We start from the raw sequence: 20,445 nt of genomic DNA on the forward strand, positions 1-20,445 counted from the left end.
AGAGACAAAGATCACTTGAGATGTTTTCATAATCTTGCATAATAAATGGTATAGCATCAAGCCTGAAAAACCTTTGAAAACTATAAAACTTTCCACAGGAATTCTAGAAACGTGCCAGTTTTTATTAATTCCAGAGAAGGAGTTAGTTTTGGGCAGCATTTCAGAGACAGCCAACATGAGACTAGTGTTTAATTTAGTATTACAATATGGCTAGTTAGTGTTACAACCGGGAAAGCTGGTTTGGTGCGGGAGGAATGGCTAGTTGTGAGGATGGGTGAAAGTTAAGATGCTGCCGGCTAACGGCGGTTCTAGCATTTCCAGGCTATTAACAGGAAGGTGGGGAAGGAAACAGCACCACTGCCAATTGTGATCGAAGGAACTCCAGTCTCACTGCAAGGCCGGACAAAATATACAAAGAAGCTAAAAGTCTTAACACTCTCCCCTTCTCCAAGAAATCTTGCCTGTACCATCTGATAGGAGAGAGGAATCCTGTCCTGTTCCTTTAGGAACACATCGTCATGTTAGCTTTTTGATAGCTTCAATCCACTCAGCTCGCTCAGCCTTACTGCTGGCCTGGATATAATAATGCGTGTCATCCTTGGTAATCACTTTGAAGAGATTCCCCTGGACATTCCCTTTAACCCCTAGGCAGAAGAAAAATGAGTGAGTGAGTATCCATGTCTGCTTTCAGCTAGAAGTCAACTAAGCCACAAACAAAAATACACATGATGAAGTATTTACTAAATACCAATGTACGTAGTTAGGGAACCCCACCAGATGCCCGCTTTCCTTTTTCCCTCCTTTCTACTCCCCATCCCTCCCCTGCATCCTCTTAACCTGCTGCCTACAATCTACAGTTCCATTCACATCCAAGAATCCAGGATGTTTATGTTTAAAGTAGGCACAGATTTGGGAATTAAACTTGTTTAGCTTCTTTGAACCTCAATTTCCACATCCATAAAATGGGAATAATACCATCTTTCTTAGCAGGCTATTGTGAAGTTAATGTGCTAACAGATATTATAGTGCTGACCCTTAAACACTGGGTAGGCTACTATTCTTAGATGGAAGCTTATTTGCCAGTAAGCACAGAAACTGAGGGGAAAGAATACCAGAGAAGGATTATTTATGTTGTGTTGTGTTGTTGAGACACTGAGAAGACCCCACATGCCCTTTTCCCTCATTCTGAAATTGGCTCTAAAACTCACACTATTCATCGTCTCACTGAGACCTACTCAGCCCCCGTCGCTCAGTCCATCAGGAGAGCGCCACTAGGCGGGGCCAGGAGCACCCCAGGGCCTGCAGGCCTGCAGGGACTTGTGCCTTACCCGTGGGAACGCCATTATCCTCCAGAGCAGACACGAGTGAACCACGAAGAGAAAACCCACCTACTGGCCGGTTCTCCTCCTGCAGCAGAAAGAATTCCTGATGAGGCATAGTGTGAATGCACAAAAGGGAGAAAGAAGGGAGTTGCCATCTTGCCTGAAACCACCCTCACGCCAGCAAACAAAGTGAGAGTCATCTGTAACCGAGGAGACCGAATACGGACATCACGTGGCCACCTACATGCACCATAAGGAAGTCTGGCATCACTGCCAGCAGCGGCAGGGTCACGCTCCACCCCAGCCCTCAGCCCTCCCTGACGTCTGGCCGGGTCCCAGAGGGCTCCTTCTCACTCTTTCAGGCGCTCCCCTTAGGGCGGGGATTCCTGACAAGCTTGGTGAGGGAGGAACTGCCCACTCTTCAGTATTTCAAAAAACTGAATGAAAATCACACATTTATCAAGACAAGGCTGGACATGCCAGCTCAAAGGCCATTTATCTTTACTTTTAACTGGAATTAGATCAACTCATCATACAACAATACTTATTATCTGAAACTCAAGAGTAGCAATTCTTTGATTGGTTAGAAAAAAGAAAACAAGAAAATTAGTAAAGTATGGTTTAAACAGTATGTTAATAAAAGAAACCTTCCACTACATTGGTGGGAACAAAAGTTTGAGGGGCAGAATTCATGGGATCTCCTCACAGAAAGGGGCAAAGAGACTGGGGAGCACCAGTTAGGAGTCTCCTTTACAGGCCACCCCACCTTCCCCAGCCCCACAAAAAGCTTTAGAGAAACTAAAAGATGCTTTCCTCTGAAAATAATGATAACCCTCTGCGCAGGCAACAGCATGCTGAAAGAAAGAAATGATCAGACCGCTGAGTACAGCTTGGATCATGGAAGGAATGGCACGCACAGCAGAAGTGCGGGAGGGACACTGGCACAGTCAGTGGGACTGGCACAGTCAGTGGGCTGGCTCCCGCTGGGCTCGGAAGAGAAGCGTCTGAAGCCTCACACACAGTAGTTAAGTGAACGTGCAGCACTCACTTTGGAAGGGTCATAGTAATGCAGGAAAGCCGGATCCTTCCTCAGGACAAAGCGCCGCACCTTCCAGTTTTTCCTCTTGTGCCCCTAACGCAAAGAAAGGGTTCAAGGCTCATCAGGGACAGCCCTGACCCTTCCTCCCACTTCCTTGCATTTACTGCCCAAGCCAACTTGCCACAAGGGACTGCTTTCCGGACGGAGTCTGCTGGAGACCTGAGGATTGCAGTGACCCGGACCTCCCTGCCCCAAGACACTTGAGCAAGAACACTGTCACAGTTAGTGGACAGAACCAGAAAGGGTCAACACTGAAGGGACAGGGGAGCACTATCCAGACCCCAGTCAGGGTGTAAAGAAGACAGGGAGGCAGCAGGTGTCCACTGGACTAAGAGCTCCCAGGCAAACTGGAACCCGAGGGCCCCAGCTTTTAAGTGTCAGAAGCAAACCTACAGCTTCATGGAGATATGTGCTCACATGGACACTAAAATCCACTTTAGCATTCTCCATCGGAAAAAGGAAGAAGTGATCAATCGTATGTTAAAAATCTTAATGTACAAGATATTGATGTGTAGGGCTCTTTTGTCGTCACCCCCAAGATCATGCGTCCTCAGCCCCCAAGCCTAGAGCCCCCAGAGTCCCTCCCACCCCCTCCCCCTTGCCGGCCAGGCACTGGCTCCCTCCCCTCACTAGACTCCCATGGGGCCTGGGCAGCACGGCCCTCGGCCCTCAGGGTAGAAGCTGTCCCATGCGTGGCAAGTAATCTAAGAGCAGGTGGGGATCCTGATGTGCAAGAAGCAGGAGACAAGGACAATGTGTGTCCCAAGTAACACAGGAATGGCACCGAGCAGCATGTGTCCATTGGACAGACTCGCCGTTTCACACAGCGTGTGGGCTGTGCACCAACAGGAGCAGCGTGCAGAAGGTCCGTTCACACGTGGTGGCACGTGTGATTCTGTTCAAGGCTGGCCTGTGCATCCAGCACACAGGTGTGCCGTCACAGGGACGCTCCCCCAGACATGGTGGGCAGTAGTGGCCATGGTCAGTTTTTAAACACTGATGTGACACGACAGAATGTCATCTTCGACCTACTGAAGTAGGTGGACAAGACTTAATTTTTATTGGAAAAGTGCATGAGGGAGGTGTGCAGCCTCACAGAGAAAGAGGCAGACACCCCAGGAAGCGTCAGGGAGCTGAAGGCCGGCAGATGCAGACCCCAGCCCAGCAAGCAACGCCCCCGCGGCCGAGTGCTCGCAGTGGGTACGGAGGCAGACGCTGGTTCTCGGGACTGTGATCGTGACTCCTGGGCATGCTTTGCCTGAACCTTGGGACTCTGTGTGTGCGCGCTTGTGAGAGAGACAGAGAGAACGGGCATGTTCTTGTGCCTCTCGACTTGCGGCCTGCAGCTGCCTTTGGCTCCCGCTTTAGCAGATTCTGCTGGTAATGAGCAGCTGTCCTCCGCGCGCTCAGCCCTTCCCACCCTGGGGGGGCACCTGCCCATCTCCTCCCTCTCCAAGGCAGGCATACCTGCTTAGCCAGATAGCCTTGTTTTACCACTGTACCACTTAACTCCACAGTGCTGAGACTAATTTCTTCCTTGGAGCTTATCTTCTTCTTGTAGCTCTCAGCCTAGCGGGAAGAAAGAACAAGGACTCCGTGACCAAAAACGTCCCAGTTCCAGGCTCTGGGGGCTACCACAGGGGAAAGGAAAATCCTCGATCAGAAACCTCACTCCACCCGGAGACGAAGAGGTCCCCAAACCCTAGGGCTCTCGCCCATGACTGTGGACCGCCGGTGCTCACTCTGTTACCTCCTCCTTCCTCTGCCCCAGTGGCAAGAGGAACTCCCTCCCTAACTTACGAAAGTGTACAGGGCTGTGGAGTCATCCAGGAACTGCTCGGCCAGGTCTCCAGAGCGAATGGCTCCCATGCTTCGGACACCTACCGGCCTCAGGAAGTTCTCTTCCATGAGCATGGAGGCCAGGGTCACGGCTTCCAGACGGTTGGCAGAAAAGCTGTTGGAAATGAGCCAGTCCACCAGGGAGGAGCCTGCATTGGGGCAAGGGCAGCACCAGTTAGACGACAGGCTACAGTCTGGCTTCCCTGGGGATGCTTGGCTGTGACCTCACTGACTTTAACCTCCTGGGCAGCCTTGGGCTCTACCCAAGAGCAGACCCAAGGCCACAACCACATGTGGCCATCTCAGACCAGCCAGCTAGCCGCCAGCAGCTCTGGCCTTAACACAGGAGAGCTAGCACGGCTGAATCCCGGATCGCGAGGCTCCCGGTTTCCACCGCCCGGCCCAGCCCCCAAGAGGGGAGGCTCACCTATGAAGGTCTTTTTGTAGGTGCTTCCCTGCTCCATGTTGGGGCTTGGCCGGATTCCACTGCTGCTGTCGTGCATCTTGTCCACGATGCGACTAACCAGAAGGAAGGCAAGGAGAGGGACCCCTCATCACACCAACACCATGGGGGAGGGGCCATGGGAGCAAAACAAGGGGCAACCAGCGTGCTACGTATCACAGAGCAAGGGGGGGATCGCGTGATGCATCAGAACTAGAGGTAGGATTTTCAGACGTTTCTTTTGTTCTGCTTGTCTACATGCTCTAATGTTTCTATATGAGACAGGTCACTTTTGTAGTAAAGTGTACAACGATGATTCTCTATGACTGCATAAAGTGGGACCTCCTCCAGCTACTTCTCAAAGCCATGCAGCACTCGAACCTGCTCATGCCTGCGATGCTCCTCCCCCCCACCCCCGCCCCGCACTCTTCATGGTCTAGCAGCGCCCTTGCTGCACAATCAAGACTTCAGCACCTGGCATGGAGCTCTCTGCGAGTCCAGAAAAGGACTTGTCTTGTGTCTTTGACAGGTGTAACCATTCCGCTATCTGGGAGGTTAGGGGGTGCTGCCTGTGGGGGTAACTGTCTCTGTCATGGAACTCCTTTCATACATCCCTACTTTTTAGAGCGCTGCCTCCAGCAACGACCTGCTTTCTGTTCTGTGAGACGATTCCTGCCTGGAGTTGGAAAGCCCTGAAAGGAGATCTGATGTATTCCCGTTTGCATCTCCCGAGCACCAAGGGCAATATAGGGCATGCAGCTGGCGCTCTATAACTGTTGCCTGAATGAGGAGCTGGATGAGGAACCTCAGAGAGCAAGAATGCACCTGCTACCTGAACATGTCCCTCTTGCTGCTCAGCTGCAAACAAGCCCGGTGACATGGCGAGTGGTGGTCCCTGAGGGGCTGTGACATGGCCCTGGACACCCTGGCTGAAACTGAAGGGAGGGACTCAAGACACTGAGGTGGGCAGAAGCAGCAGGGGCCCCAACAGGTCAGAGGAGCGGGGCAGGTAGCTAGGGCCTAAGGCCCCGAAGCACCAGCTGGTATCGGACAGGCCTGTGTGGCAGTTGGGGGCCCATTCCCTGTGTCACACAGATGTTAGAGGCTGCAGCAAAGCCAGGCAGGGCGTGGGCCATGGGGCTGGGCACTCACTGCAGACTGATGTGAGGCGGCAGCTTGAAGGAGTTTTTGAGTATGTGCAGCTGCTGGACCTTCCCCGGCTGCCCCGCGTGAATAGCCCCCGTTATCTCAAAGGCCCAGGCATCCCTCTCTTCTCGGGAACAGGCCTCCAGGAAGTACTCGGTGGACGTTCGCGTCTTCAGCTTAATGAGGAGCTGTGGGAAGAGACGGCCAGCCAGGTGAGCGCTCAGAAGCCTGGTGGGCAAAGATGACAGGGCCATGGCCAACCTGGGACATGTAGGTCCGGCTGCTGCCGAATGCTCAGTCTCCCAGGCATGTCCCAGGGGTGGTCCTCAAAGATCCTCCTACACACCTCAAGCCACAGGGAGCCCGTGGCCTCCTAAGGCAAGCTCTCCCCCCTGTACAGACTATTTGGCATAGAGACAACTTCCGGGCACTTTGCCTCCCTGCTTCTGACACTGCCTTCGAGAACCACACAGACTAACCTTATGTCCCACCACAGCCCCTGGGCCAAAATGGGAAATGCACTGGCTTTCACGTCAGATCGATCTGATAGCAAATCCCAGCTCTGCCCTTAGCTGTGGACACTTGGGCCATTGAGGATCCCCACTGGGCCCTGCTTTCTTCACCTGCCGTATGGGGATATGAACACCTACCTTGGAGGCACCGTTCCTCATGCTCCCTTCCATGCGCTTTTCTCTAGTCTAAGCATCCCCAATCTTTCACATACTTCTCATACGGTATGTTGAAACTCTTAACCAGCTCATACTCTGCTACATGTTCTGCAGGTGGTCAACAGTTTCCATGGAACAGAACCAGCTGCTGCGGGTCAACAGACCCACAGAACAGAACCAGCTGCTGCGGGAAAGTTCTGAGGGGTGCAGGGCGGCACAGGACTGACGGCCTGAGGTTGCACTGACGGCACCGTAGACTCACACTCCGTGTGGTCAGCCCAGAGTCCTTCTGAGGTGGGCTGCACCTCCTCCATTCCTTAAATGTGCAGAGGGGTTTTTCTGACCGCTGGATGTGGTCAAAAAATGGATGCTGACCCTATTAAATGTCATCTAAGTAGACAGGGCCTCCGGCTTCTGTTGGAAAACAGATGCATTCTTTCATTCCCATTCTGGTTTCCAGTGCACTGGTTCCCAACTTGCTTCGCTTTGCAAACCTAACATCCCTCCTGTCAACTAACAGCAAAAACGGTGATAAGACAAGGCTGGCTCACAGTCCCCGAGAACACCATGAATCTGTTCCTCCAAGTTAACACCGACTCACTCACCGGCATCGTGAGAGAACAGATTCAACCAGCTCCCTGGACCTCCACGATCTCAGCTGGCAGTCAACATTTTAATGGAAGAATTTCAGGAGAGACTATAAAATTCCATGTGAAATCCAGGCATACTCTTTCATAGCTTCCCTAATTTAATATATATACACATACATACAGACATACACATGCATACACTTTATAACTTGTTCTTAATGAAACTGCAGGCTCCTCCTGACCTCTTCCAGCTCAAAGACCCATGAACCAGGCAGCTGACAGTCTGGAAATCAACATGAAGCTCACAACTGCAGTTAGCAAATTTAACTCATATCTCTTTTGAAAGTTTTTTCTATGTCCAGTCCATTCAACCTGCACTTTCTCTACCGATCCTTAAAGATTATTAAGGGGCATTGGGTCAACAAGTTAAACTACAAGTTCTGGAGAGTAATTTATGGAGAACTAGAGTCTTAAATTGACTTAGAAAAGTTTTTTTCCCTCTTAAAATCATCTCACTTATCTGTAAATTTGTCTTTGTTCTTAAACATTAATTCAGCAAACATTTGCTGATCTCCTGCTATGTGTCCAGACATCATGTTTGGTCTTCTGACACCACAGGGAGGAAGGTGCAGCCCCAGTCCGCCCAGGCTGGGTCTTCTCCGGCAGCCTAGTCTTCCCTTTCCAGCAGCAGCCCCTGCAGGCTGGCAGAGGGAAACTGTAGAAGGATGTTTCATTTTTGTAGCTTCCTAGGGTGGAATGACACTCCACACACCTCCCTCTCCTTCACCCTCAACATCCAGTCAACCATGTCCTGAAGACATTTCCTTCACCATGTTTTCTCGTGGTTTTGCCTTATTATTTAATAGTTCCCTTTGTTTTCTTAAGAAAGATTCAACGCTACAAAAGAGTACAGCGGTTAACATAACAACTACCAAGAAGCCCACCACCCGGAATGCACTGTTATGAATATTTTCTTATACTTGGAAGGCTTGTCAATTGGTCTAGAAGAGTCAAAGAAGTAAAACATGGCAAGAAAGAAGAAAATGGTGGGGTGCCTGGCCCGCCCAGTCAGTGGAGCGTGTAACTCTTTTTCCTTTTTTTTTACGATTTTATTTTATTTATTTGACAGCGAGAGAGAGATCACAAGTAGGCAGAGAGGCAGGCAGAGAGAGGAGGGAAGCAGGCTCCCTGCTCAGCAGAGAGCCCAAAGTGGGGCTCAATCCCAGGACCCGGAGACCACGACCCGAGCCGAAGGCAGAGGCTTAACCCACTGAGCCACCAGGTGCCCCTGTAACTCTTGATCTCAGGGGTTGTGAGTTCAAACCCCATGTAGAGAACGCTTAAAAAAATAGGAAAGCCAAAAAGGAAGAAGATAAAGTAAGATCCCTTCTTTATGGATCTAGTAACTTACTAGGAACAGAGCGTACTTCTGCATTTTAGTCCTCTTAAGAGCATTTTTACCCATCTATTCTCTCACTCAGGACCTTCGATGGCTCCCCACGTCCATCTGGCCCCAGACAATTTCCCATTGCTCCCTGGGTGAACATTCCCTTGTGGCCTCATGGGCCATTGCTATCTCCAAATCTATCTCTCCCCTCACTTTTACTCAAGGCTTTCCACCTGCTCAGAATGTCTGCCTCTCCCCTCTTTCAGATCTTTCCCAAATCTCTACTCCTCCCAATGCAGTACCTGACTCAGCCAGCCTCTAAGGACATCTTCCTCCTCTTCGGGAATACAGTGTTCTCTACAGCTCACCATGCTTGTGCCAACATTTGGAATTCTGAATGTTTTTTCAATTAGCCACTTGCTTTCATAATAAGATAAATAACTCAAGGGAAAAAAAAAATCTCTTACCATTTTCTTCCTTGATTCCTCTAAGCAAATTTCCTGGCACATAATGAGCTCTCAAAAAAAATTGATTCAGATACCTTTTTGATGGTCAGGTTAAAACTATGCCTGACTTTTGGAACATGCACGCCCCTCAGGGGATGAAAGCCACCATATTAAATTCCAAGGCAGCAGTAGGTGTGCAGTGCCTCCTAGCCAACAAAGTGCTTGGACAGACCAGCACTTTCTCTCTTGATCCTCAACACAACTATCTCTCATGATCCCCAACACAACCATGGGAGACAGCGAGGCATCATTATTCTACTCCATTTCATAGATGAGGGACAAAGGCTCTGAGAGGTTCAATTACTTACCCAAGGTTGCACACCTGGTACGCAGTGTAGCGGACCTGAATTTAGGTTTTTCTTTTTTTTTTTTTTTTTAAAGATTTTATTTATTTATTTGAGATCACAAGTAGGCAGAGAGGCAGGCAGAGAGAGAGAGGGAAGCAGGCTCCCTGCTGAGCAGAGAGCCCAATGCGGGACTCGATCCCAGGACCCTGAGATCATGACCTGAGCCGAAGGCAGAGGCTTAACCCACTGAGCCACCCAGGCGCCCCTGAATTTAGGTTTTTCAATGATAACTCAGCTCTTCGCCCATACCACCCTCACCAAAGACGCCACAGGTGGGAGGGTCCGAGGCAGGGGGAGCCGGGAAGCAGGGGCTTCACTTACAGGTCGGTTCTCATACTCCAGGCAGGGGCAGGTGATGGTGCAGCCATCCAAAAGGATCCGACCCTTGGGAGGGGTCACCTTCCGACCCCCCTCAAGCTTGTAGTACAGCAGCGTGTTCTGCCGGAGGATGAACCACCGCGCCTTCCAGTTGTGGACAATGTGACCCTGAGGACAAACAGGAGAGCCCTGCGGTGAGGTGGCTGAGAGGACAACGCTGAGTTCAGGGAGAAGTGTCACAGGACCCAGGGAGCCCGACTGTGCCATGGAATCAACTGTTCAAAAATGGGGACAGCATTATCTCTTTAAAACAAAACAAAACCAAAAAACTCATTTTATATTTTTAATTTTAAAATAATTTCGATTCAGAGGCACCTGGGTGGCTCAGTCAGTTGAGCCTCTGCCTTTGGCTCAGGTCATGATCTCAGGGTCCTAGAATCGAGTCCTGAGTCAGGTTCCTTGCTCAGCAGAGAGTCTGCTTCTCCCTCTCACTCTGCCTTCTTGCCCCCACTCATGCTCTGCCTCTATTTCCCTCTCTCTCTCTCTCAAATATTTGATGGAAATTTCTTGACATTGATGGTTGCATTGTGGGTATGTTGGAAATATTCCCCCTTCCCTGTTTTGTAGGAGATACACAATGAAATATTCGGAAGTGATGGAGCATCATGTTAAAAATTTACCCGTAAATGATTCTGTAAAAAAGTTCTTTAATACTATTCTTCAGCTTTTCTCTGAATTTCCATCAATATGTTATTTTCATCAGTTCTATAACCCCCAACCAAGTTTCACCAATTGTCCCAAAAATGTCCTTATTAGCCAAAGGATCCGGTTCAAAATCATATCTTTTATTTTCATTTTCATGAAAAAAGCATTATCTGTCTGGATCTCCTTGTCATCTTTTTTGAGTATGTAACAAAAACCCGTGGCATTGACCTTCCAGTTCCCAGTTGGCCTTTTTTGTGATTATAAGCCTTGAAAGAAACTGCAAAATACACAGAAGAGTGAGTCCTACCACTAGAAGACAGCCATTGCTAACACTTTGTATTTTCTTATAGTCTTTTTTCCTATTAGTTTTTACTTTCTGGGTTTTAAAAAAAATCAAGACCATGGTACATACAGTTTTGTTACCTAGCTTTTGTTTTGTTGAGCTTCGCCGAGCTGAGCATTTTCTCAACACCGATATATTTCTTTAAAACAAGTTTTTTAATAACCACTAGGTAGATGCAACCTTTACTTATCAATCTCCTGTTGTGTGCAGCTGAGGTTGTTGTGTTTTCTCAGTGTTATGAACAATCCTGCAATGAATAGCCTTGCACATATATTCTGATCTGCATCTCAGATCTCCCCCCCTTAGGATATATTCGTAGAAAGAATATTACTAGTCAAAGGATGTAAGCAATTTGTAGAGTTGAAGCCACAAAGAGTCTACCAGCGCTAAGGACCCTAAGAATCTTGCTAAGCCTGGTCTGACAGGCCTAAAAGGCAGGATATTTGAGGCAGGGCAGGGCGCGGGGGCAGTTTCCTCAGGTGAGCCATAGAGCCAATGCATAGGATAGTCAGGATCGGTAAAGGCAAAAAGCTTATTTCTTTTTCTTTTTTCTTTTAGATTTTTCTACTTTTTTTTTTTTTTTTTTTTTTTTGAGACAGATAGAACGCATGCAAGGGAGGAGCAGGCTCCCCACTGAGCAGGGAGCCTGATGTGGGACTCCATCCCAGGACTCTGAGATCAGAGCATGCCTGAGCCAAAGGCAGATGCTTAGCCACCCAGGCACCTGAGCCACCCGGGCACCCCTAAAGAGGCTTTTTTTTTTTTTTAATGATTTTATTTATTTACTTGACAGAGAGAGACACAGCGAGACAGGGAACTCAAGCAGGGGGAATGTGAGAGGGAGAAGCAGGCCTCCCACCGAGCAGGGAGCCCAACATGGGGCTCAATCCCAGGACCTTGGGATCGTGACCTGAGCCAAAGGCAGATGCTTAATGAGTGAGCCACCCTGGCACCCCTAAAGAGCTTATTTCTTAAATAGACCAACAGATCAGGGAATGTCTACTGAGGAATCAGAAAGGAATGGGTTTAGTACACACTCATGAAACCAACTTTCCTGGACTATTTCCCAGAGCAGAGCCTAATAAGGACTGGATTCTAAGAGAGGTGTGCTTTATCGGAATCAGAGAACCCTTCCCCAATTCATGCCTTTCCTTACATTTCCTAGCGTTTATTTATTTCAAAGGCTCCTTGAGTTCGCATATCTGTGGTATTATGATTGCTCCGTGTGCACTGAGTGCTTGTTAGGGAATGAAAAGCTCTAGGAGTTGACAGAGTAAGCACTGGGCAGTGCCCAAACAGAAGTTACTGTGGCAGCAAAATAAAACTTCGAGCCATGCTAATTTGACATGTTTATGAACAGGTCTAAGTGCTATCACACTGCATGGCAATCGGGCTGTTCACAAGAGACGACTCTCGTAGACAAGTTGCCTTTCACATTTTGCTCTCTCCACTCCGTCCCGTACTTAGGATTGACATGTAACATGACGGCTGGCAGCTGCTCTCGACATGGTCAGACATGTTTAAAGAAACAAAAAAGATTTGGCTCTGGCCCCTCAACAGCTGGGGTTCTCTACTGCTCTCCACGTGGCCCAGACTCGGGTCCTTTTTCTCGATGACTCCCTCCTGAGGGGCTCCCGGAGCGGCACTAGCAGCAAATGGCTAGCTCAAAAGGTTGTGTATGGGGATAGTGCAACCGTAGTGCATGGATTGGGGGGCAGGTTGAAGTGGAGAAGGGAAGAGGGCAAAATCACCTTAAACCTTAAAACACAGGCATAGTTATGGGCTCAGTTGTGTCTGCCCTCATACACACACATGCTGTGTATTAAAGCCCTAACTCCCAGTGTTGACTGCATGTAGAGATGGGGCTTTAAAGAGGAGATTAGGGGACGCCTGGGTGGCTCAGTTGGTTAAGCAGCTGCCTTCGGCTCGGGTCATGATCCCGGCGTCCTGGGATCGAGTCCCACATCGGGCTCCTTGCTCCGCAGGGAGCCTGCTTCTCCCTCTGACTCTGCCTTCCACTCTGTCTGCCTGTGCTCGCTCTCGCTCGCTCTCTCTGACAAATAAATAAAATCTTTAAAAAAAAAAAAAAAAAAGAGGAGATTAGGTTAAAATGCAGTCATTAAGTGGGCCCTAACCCAAGCTGACTGGGGTCCTTATAAGAAAAAGACAGTTAGACACACAGAAAGACATCCGGGAGGCATACGCACATAGGAAAAAGACCACTGGAGCCTACAGCAAGAAGTCACCCATCTGCGAGCTGAGGAGAGAGGCCTCAGGAGAAGCCAAACCTGCTGACAGCCTGACTCGACCCCAGCCTCCAGAACGCTGAGAAAACAAATCTGTTTAAGCTGTCCTGTCCAGCAGCTCTAACAAGCTAAACCCACAAGGAGAGGAGAAGTGGGGCCTGGAGATACCAGAGAAAAAAGTGTCACCAACAGATACTGAACAGGACAGACCAACACAGAGATTCTGTACTTTCCTGGACAAAATGCTACATTGCCCAGAATTCCTGGCATGCAGGGAACAGGTGGGTGACCAAGTAGCTTCCACTCCCATGCATGCGGACCTGACGCATATCTGGCAACAACCAAACAGAGGGAAATGGGAATTTGGGGCAAGAACAGTGTTGGAAGAACAAGGTCTTCTGACACCCAGTCCCCAGAGCTATCAGGGAAAAACGGCAAATCATGTCAGCAGTGACGTTTCCCCTAGAAATATCTGGTGGTGCTGTTGGGCATTTTTGTCCAACTACATCAGCCCTGGCTATGTAGCATCCCAGCCAGGTTCTCTGGCCTTCCCAAACACTCCTGAGTTACTTAATAATTAATATTCCTCCATGAGATACCCTTCTGTTCAAACTCATGAGAGTGGAATGTGCTTATGAGCCACTATGAATCCTGACAGCAAAGGAGAAAGGTCCACAGAGTAAGGCTGATGAAAAAGGATTTACTGTGTAGGTAGGAACTCTGAAGCAGCTGGTGACCCTCATAAAAAACGTTCAAAGTCTTTGACCCAATAATTCCACTTCTGGGGAGGTGTGCTGAGTAAATCATCTAGGATATGGAAGAGGTTTTATGTATTGAGACACTTTGGATCATCACTTCTAATAAAATAAGGCAAAATAATCTAACTGTGTAACAATATCATGCCCACTGTGGCTGTTGAGGAGGGATTTCCATCCTAACAGATGGCAGGAAAGGTCACTGGAGGAACCCTCAAGGTCAAACCCAGCAGTCTGAGCCTACCAAGAATCACAGCGCCCACGGTCTTCAACACAGGCAAAGCACTTTTACCTATATTTTTTTATATGATATCTAAAAATAACTCTAGTAGTTATTTTCGAAAATTTCTGAAGAGATACCTCAGGAAAGTTAATGGTTATCTTCTCTAAGGACTTAGACTCAGTACAAGGCAACAAGAATGAAAACTTATTTTTCAATTTACAACCCTGAGTAATTTCCTAGTTTTTTTTTAAAATAATAAGTATATATTATTTTTGTAATGGAAAATGAAATTCAAATAGACGATAGTCCTAATGAGATAACTAGGGAACTTGTTCATTCATTTATCACTTCATTCAACAATCAATGAGTAACAATTACTCCAGCAAGCACTGTGCTGGCAGCAAGGAGACAAAGATGGACAAGATTTGGACCTAAGACAGTGGAGGAGACAGACAATGATGCCAGCCAGTGGGATAAGTTCTAGGACAGACAATTGGTGGGGTCCCCCAGGATCCCCACCTTCTGATATTCACACCCTTATGTAGTTCCTTCCCACATTGTACAAGGGTTGATCTGTGTGACCGAGAGAATATGGCAGAGGGATGATTTGTCAGTTCTGACATTAGGATATAAAAGACCGTGTAGCTTCAGTCTTGGGGACTCTCTCTCCCTGACTATGTATGCCAGGGAAAGCTAGCTGCCATTTCATGACCAGCCCCTACAGGGAGGTGAGGAACCCAGGCCACCAGCCAGCAGCCATGTGAGTGACTGTGCCGTTGGATCCTCCAGTCAGCCAAGCCCTCAGGAGACTGCCACAGTGGGCAACATTTTGGCTGGAACCTCATGAGAGACTTGAATCTTGTAGCTAAGATGTTCCTGAATACCCACCCCTCAGAAACCAGGTGAGACAGTAAGTGTTCGTTGTTTTAAGATGTTAAGCTTCGGGGTGATGATTACGGAACAATGGGGAAGTAAGTAAAACAGGTCATGATGCAAACCCCAAGAGTCACCTCCGATGAAGGCAGAAGCTCAAAGGAGGCTGAGTGGGCTGAGGCAGGCCCCCTGAGAAGCCAATGCTAGGGCTGAGTCTGGAAGGCTGCGTGGAGTTGGCCAGGTCAGGAAGGCAGGGAAGGGAGAGCTCGAGCCACTTCCACTTGTGGGAAACTCCAAGTAGCTCTGTCTGGCTTTGGCTCAGAGGCCTGTGGGCAAAGGACAAGGGAAGTGACGTGGGTCCCGTCGGCTTCAGGTTCCATGTGGTAAAGTTGGATCTTTATACTGTGGCCCAAGGGGAATCCTTGAAGACTTTTAACTAGAAGGACAACAAAAAGCTCGTGTTCTCGTGTTTAAAAGAGCTCCCCAACCACACTGTGGCAGATCAGCTGAACGAAGCCAGCCAGACTGTCACAGGGCAGCTCAGGTGGGGGCCGCGGTAACAATCCACCAGATGGGAAGAAAAATGTCACTGTCGCCAGTCTACAGACAAACATGCCGTGCTCAGAGGAAATAAGGAACTGGCTCAAAGTCACCAGGTAAAAGGGGTCAGAGGCCAAAACCACAGTGGTCTAGCTGAAAAATATGCCAGGCCTTCCTCTTCCCGGGCAGTTTCCACATTCTCCAGGCTCCTTATCCACAAGTAGCTGGCCCAGGCCCAGCCCACTGGACCACGAGTGGTTTAGGGTCCCTAGAACCCCTTCAGAGGGAAGGAGAAGGGTCCCTAAGCTGAAACAGCAACTGCACAGCTGGGCTTAAGAGGCATGGAATGTTACAGCTGGAGGGACCCTTTGAAAAAGACCACACTACTCCCTAAGTTTAATGGCGAGGAAACCAAGGCTCAGAAAGTTCTTGCCCAAGACCCTACAACCCCAAAGAAGCAGAGATGGTACTGGTTATGGATTGAATGATGAGCCCCTGAAAGTTTAACTGAATTCTTAACCCCTGAATGTACCCATGAATGTGATCTTGTTTGGAAATGCGGTCTTTGCAGATGTGATCAGGATAAGATGAAGTCATAACAGCTTAGGGTGGCCCTAATACTGACTGGTATCCTTATGTGAAAAGGAGAATTTGGACACTGAGATTCACCAGGAGAGGATGGCCATGTGATGATGGAGGCAGAGACTGGAGTGGTGCTTCCACAAGCCAGGGAAAGCCATGGACTGCCTGTTTTAAGATGAGGGCTAACATATATTTCATATATTATATATATATAATCTGCCCCCCATTCCTGGCACAGAGTTCCTGAAGCCCTTGCAATTTCCTAGGTGCTGGGAGCATTTTTTGCTCTCATGAGGTGACTCAGGGTAAGCTCCTGGATGAAGGCTGGTCAGATAAAGAACAAGCCACAGGGGTGCCTGGGTGGCTCAGTGGGTTAAGCCTCTGCCTTATGGCTCGGGTCGTGGTCTCAGGGTCCTGGGATCAAGCCCTGCATAGGGCTCTCTGCTCATCGGGGAGCCTGCTTCCTCTCTCTCTCTCTCTCTGCTTGCCTCTCTGCCTTGTGATCTGTCAAATAAATAAATAAAATCTTAAAAAACAAAACAAAACAAAAAAAAACCCAAGCCACAATTAGAAGCTTAATTCTCCTGAGAGAAGAGAAGGGCTGAAAATGGAGTTAATGATCAATCATACCTCTGTGATGATGTCTCCATAAACTTCTAAAGTATGGGGTTCAGAGAACGTCTAGGTTGATGAATACACGGGTACTGAGACTGACGTGCCCTGAGAGGACACAGAAGCTCCGCGCCTCTTCCCACTTTCTTTGCCCTGCACAGATTCCCAGCTGGCTGCTCATCTGTGTCCTTTATCAAAGCCTTTAGTCAACTGGCAAATGGAAGTGCTTCCCTGACTTCTGTGAGCCACTGTACCAAATTAACTGAAATGGAAAAGCGGGTCATTGGAACATCCAAACAATTATCCAAACAACTAGTCCACTGGTCAGAAGCACAAGTGATAACCCAGGCTTGTGACTAGTGTCTGAAGTTATGGGCATGATGGGGTGGAGGTGGTGGGACCCTAAGTCAGGGAAACTGATCCCTTGACCTGTGGGATGTGATGCCTTCTCCAGGTCGAAAGTGTCCGAATTGAGATAAATGGTAAGACATGCAGCTGGTGTCACAGAGAATTGCTTGCTGTGGGGAGAAACCTCCACACATTGGGTAAAAGTAAAGGAGACTCACAGGATAAAGAAATAATAGGGAGGTACAAAGTTTTTCCCTACAGAAGAAGAGGAAAGCTGGGTTTTTCTTTTACAGCCTGTAAATACCAAAGCAAAAAGGGAAGGGAGGACTCTCCCCTAAAAGGTTCAGAGAAAGGAAGGCCCTGCCAGCACCTTGATTTCAGACTTCTAACCTGCAAAACTCCTACATTTTTTTCTTCTGTGCCTATTTTTTCCCAATACCTTGTGTATTTTTACTCTTTGGGTTATGATATAGGTATTTTAAACATCTGCATAACCATAATATACTTAGTCATTTATTGGTGGGGACAGTAGATAGTTTCCAGTTTCTTCACTATAAAATAACCCTTTGTTCAAAAGCTTTAATGGTATTTCCTTGGCATAGAGTCTAACAAAGGAGATTTTTAGGCCGAAGTGTGTTAACATTGCCGTGTCATTTTCTAAGAGGGTCATGGGAGGTGTGAGTAGGCAGCAACACCTGAAGGGCTTCAACGTCTTCTTAAAGGAAGACCAATCTTGCCTGTACTGATCCCGCTTCCTTCCCCCTCACCCCCCTTTAAAGCCAGGCCAAGTGAGTACCCTGCATTTTGCCTGGAGCATTGCTTCTTTCGTGTCTGGGCTGGAGCAAGAGCCAAATCCATCTTGCCCCTGCCCGTCTCCTGCTTCACCCTCGCGGGTGGATGACTATTCTGTACTCTGGGCTTCCAGCTCAGGCCCTGCCCTCCCCCCAGGACTGTAAACCCTCCTAAATCTACAAATCCCACGGCCATACCCTGGCAACTTCTCCAGCAGACACAGAGCTGCTGTTGCCACCCAGGAGAAAAGGGGTTAAGGGGGAGAGAAAGCTGAGATGGATGGGTAGAGGGAACAGGGAACTGAGCAGAAGCCAGGGGCCAGGTCCCTCACCTGGCAGGAAAGGGTGTGGCTTCCCCTGGCCTCGGGCCAGCCTCCATACTCCCATCTTTGGGTTTGGTTGGAATGCGCTTTCCCCATGCCAGTCAGCGCTCTGCTGTGGGCTTTTGGGGCTAGACCTGTTAACTGTCCTCACTTCCCTGCACGCTGGACTCACTCAGCCAGGACTGGGTGGCCAGACCAAAGAGAACTCATGTCCTTCCTTCCCTCTCGCCTTCACTGAGTCTGCATAGTTGGGGGGTGGGGTGGGAATCTTGTGAGGGAACCCCAGCAACAAGGGCCGAGCTGTCTGGACAAATAACGATTCCCAACCTCCCTGCCCATATCATGAGCCGCAGGACAGTGGGAGGCGTGGAAGCCCTCCCACGGGTTGTTTCTCTAAGGACCAGCCTATTGCTCTAATCACCGTGTCCAGCCTGACCCTTGATCCAACATCAGCCTCTTGTTACAGCGCCTGCTAACAGTTTCGAGCAAACAACACACCCGCCCTCTTATATCAAATACTGTGCAACACAACATGACTACATTACCTACTGACCTGAAAGCCACTGGAGGCTTGGGGGCTACTCTGGTGGTGGGGGAAGGCCATGCAAGGGGGAGCCCCTTCAGCCCCCTTCATCCATCTCCCTCCCAAAGCTACAGTCTCAGCAGAAGAGCCCAAAGGCTCAACCCCGGATTTTATGCTCTGCTGTTATGTTAGTATAAACCCTTAGTGTCAATATCAATGTTCAAAGAACTTTAAAATATGTCACTTCCTCTTGCTACTGCTCTTTGGTTCATTTCCCACCTTGATCTGTGTGTTCTGTGTCTGTCTGGACTCTGGTTAGCTGAGGGAAAGGCCACGTGGGCCATGGGCAAGGACTGAGGATGGAGGTTGTGTCTAGCCCCCGGTTGTTACTAGCCCTGGGGCCTGGGGCCAGCGGTCTGTCATTCAGTGTCAACACCCCCCACCTGCGGGGGACAGATCAAGGCCTGGAGTCTAATCTTAGTGGGTTTGCACCTGCTCCATCACCCACGAGCTCCCAGATCCTTAGCAAACTGCTTAATTCACCTCCTTGAACTTTGTCTCTCCTTTGGGGAGTGGGAGTGCTCCACGTGTGGACCCCTCGGGGACTGAGGAACACCCTAAGTGCTTAGCCTGGGCTGCCTCCTTGCCCAGGGCTCACTGTGCGGAGAACGGGAGATGACGCCGAGATGGGCGCTGCGAGCCCCAGAGCGCACTTAGGTCGTCGCGTTAATACGGCAAATTTAAATACGGTCTTCGTCCCATCTCCCCAAGTTGTTTGAACTAGTATGTCCGCTCCAGGAGCCGCCCCCCACCCCACACCGCTGGCCAAGCGGGCCTCTCCCCTTGCCTGTGCCTCTGCCGCTCTGTTCCAGCCGAAGCCGCCCTCCCACCCCGTTCTCAGCCGGCCCCCGCCAGCCCCTCACCCCCGGTCCCCGGACGGCCCCCGGCCCCCGCCCCCGCCGGCCCGCCCAGCCCGCCCAGCCCGCCGTCGGGCGCGGGCAGGGGACTAGGCTCCGGGAGCAGCCGCCCGCACACCGCCGGGCCAGCGTCCGGGGAGGCTCCCGCGCGCTCACCCTCTTGACGAGGAAGCCTTCCTTGAGCACCCCGTCCTCCATGTCGCCGCGCGCGCCAGCCGGGCCTGCGGGCGCTCCAGGTGCGCTGTCCCCGCGCCTCCCGCGCCTCCCGCGCCTCCCGCGCGCGCTGCGCCCAGGAGGAGCCTCGGAACCCGCGCGGGCGGCGCCTGCCTGGCGGGCGTCCAGAGCCGGAGGCCGCGGGGCCTCCCGGGCAGGAAGTCACTCCAGGTTGGGGTTTCTGACGCGGTTGCCTCCGCGAAGGTGCGCTAGGGTCCGCGGTGAGGCCTCCGGACACAGAGTCTGCCGGCTCTTAGCGCCCTGCCCTGGATGGGTCGCCTCCGGGAGGCGGGGTGCCCCATCCAGGTGTCCCCAGCGCGCTCGGCGCCTCGCGCTGTCGGGTCTGCGCCCATATTCGCCGGCCCCAGCCTTAACCAGCTGCCTGCCTGGCCCTTGAATAATATTTACGGAATTAAACGGAACAGAGGATTTTCAGGAATTCGGAGTCACCCCTGAGCTGAGTGGAAATGCCGGTGGGAGACGGGATGGAACCAGGCTAGGTGGGAACTTCGTCCTGGCCTCTGGTGGGGATAGAGCAAAATTCCCATCCGCAAAAAAGGTCACAGGTTTAAAGAAGCAGGCACAGATTGCTTCCAAAATACACCCTCCCACCCCACCCTCCAACCCCCTAAAAAAGCTACCGCTGGAGATATTACGTCATTAGGGACAGAATTTAAGGGAATGCAAGGAACTCAGTAATCTAGATAAATTATATTTTAACTCAATATTTTTGAAAATCAAAAATAATGTAAAAAAAATCCAGGATGAACAAAATATCAAAATTTTA

General features: G+C 49.9%; 1 protein-coding gene across 2 annotated transcripts; it reads right to left on the bottom strand.

Moving 5' to 3' along the window:
• Positions 1-101: 101 nt before the first annotated feature.
• On the bottom strand, positions 102-19,940 carry PLEK2 (pleckstrin 2). Of its 2 annotated transcripts, none has more exons than XM_032344552.1 (9): positions 19,602-19,940; positions 9,668-9,832; positions 5,855-6,036; positions 4,688-4,779; positions 4,222-4,409; positions 3,889-3,990; positions 2,371-2,454; positions 1,329-1,407; positions 102-644 (listed from the first exon to the last, which is right to left on the bottom strand). In XM_032344552.1, the coding sequence occupies exons 1-9, from the start codon at positions 19,641-19,643 to the stop codon at positions 517-519; spliced, it is 1,062 nt and encodes a 353-aa protein (XP_032200443.1). In that variant the 5' UTR covers positions 19,644-19,940; the 3' UTR covers positions 102-516. The 2 variants fall into 2 exon arrangements, with proteins under 2 accessions (XP_032200443.1, XP_032200442.1); XM_032344551.1 differs by lacking the exon at positions 19,602-19,940 and adding an exon at positions 18,015-18,240.
• Between the last annotated feature and the right edge of the window lie 505 nt (positions 19,941-20,445).

The sequence above is a fragment of the Mustela erminea genome, chromosome 5 (genome assembly GCF_009829155.1).
Source record: "Mustela erminea isolate mMusErm1 chromosome 5, mMusErm1.Pri, whole genome shotgun sequence".
Lineage (NCBI taxonomy): Eukaryota > Metazoa > Chordata > Mammalia > Carnivora > Mustelidae > Mustela > Mustela erminea.

What these genes read in the sequence shown, in the direction of transcription:
- PLEK2 (XM_032344551.1), bottom strand. Translation starts at nt 18,101, where the DNA reads ATGGGGAAAGCGCATTCCAACCAAACCCAAAGATGGGAGTATGGAGGC. An exon ending in TGGAGTATGAGAACCGACCT is followed by an intron (nt 6,037 to 9,667) that starts GTAAGTGAAGCC and finishes CTCTTCCCACAG; the next exon opens with CTCCTCATTAAGCTGAAGAC. An exon ending in AAGGCTATCTGGCTAAGCAG is followed by an intron (nt 2,455 to 3,888) that starts GTATGCCTGCCT and finishes TCTTTGCGTTAG; the next exon opens with GGGCACAAGAGGAAAAACTG.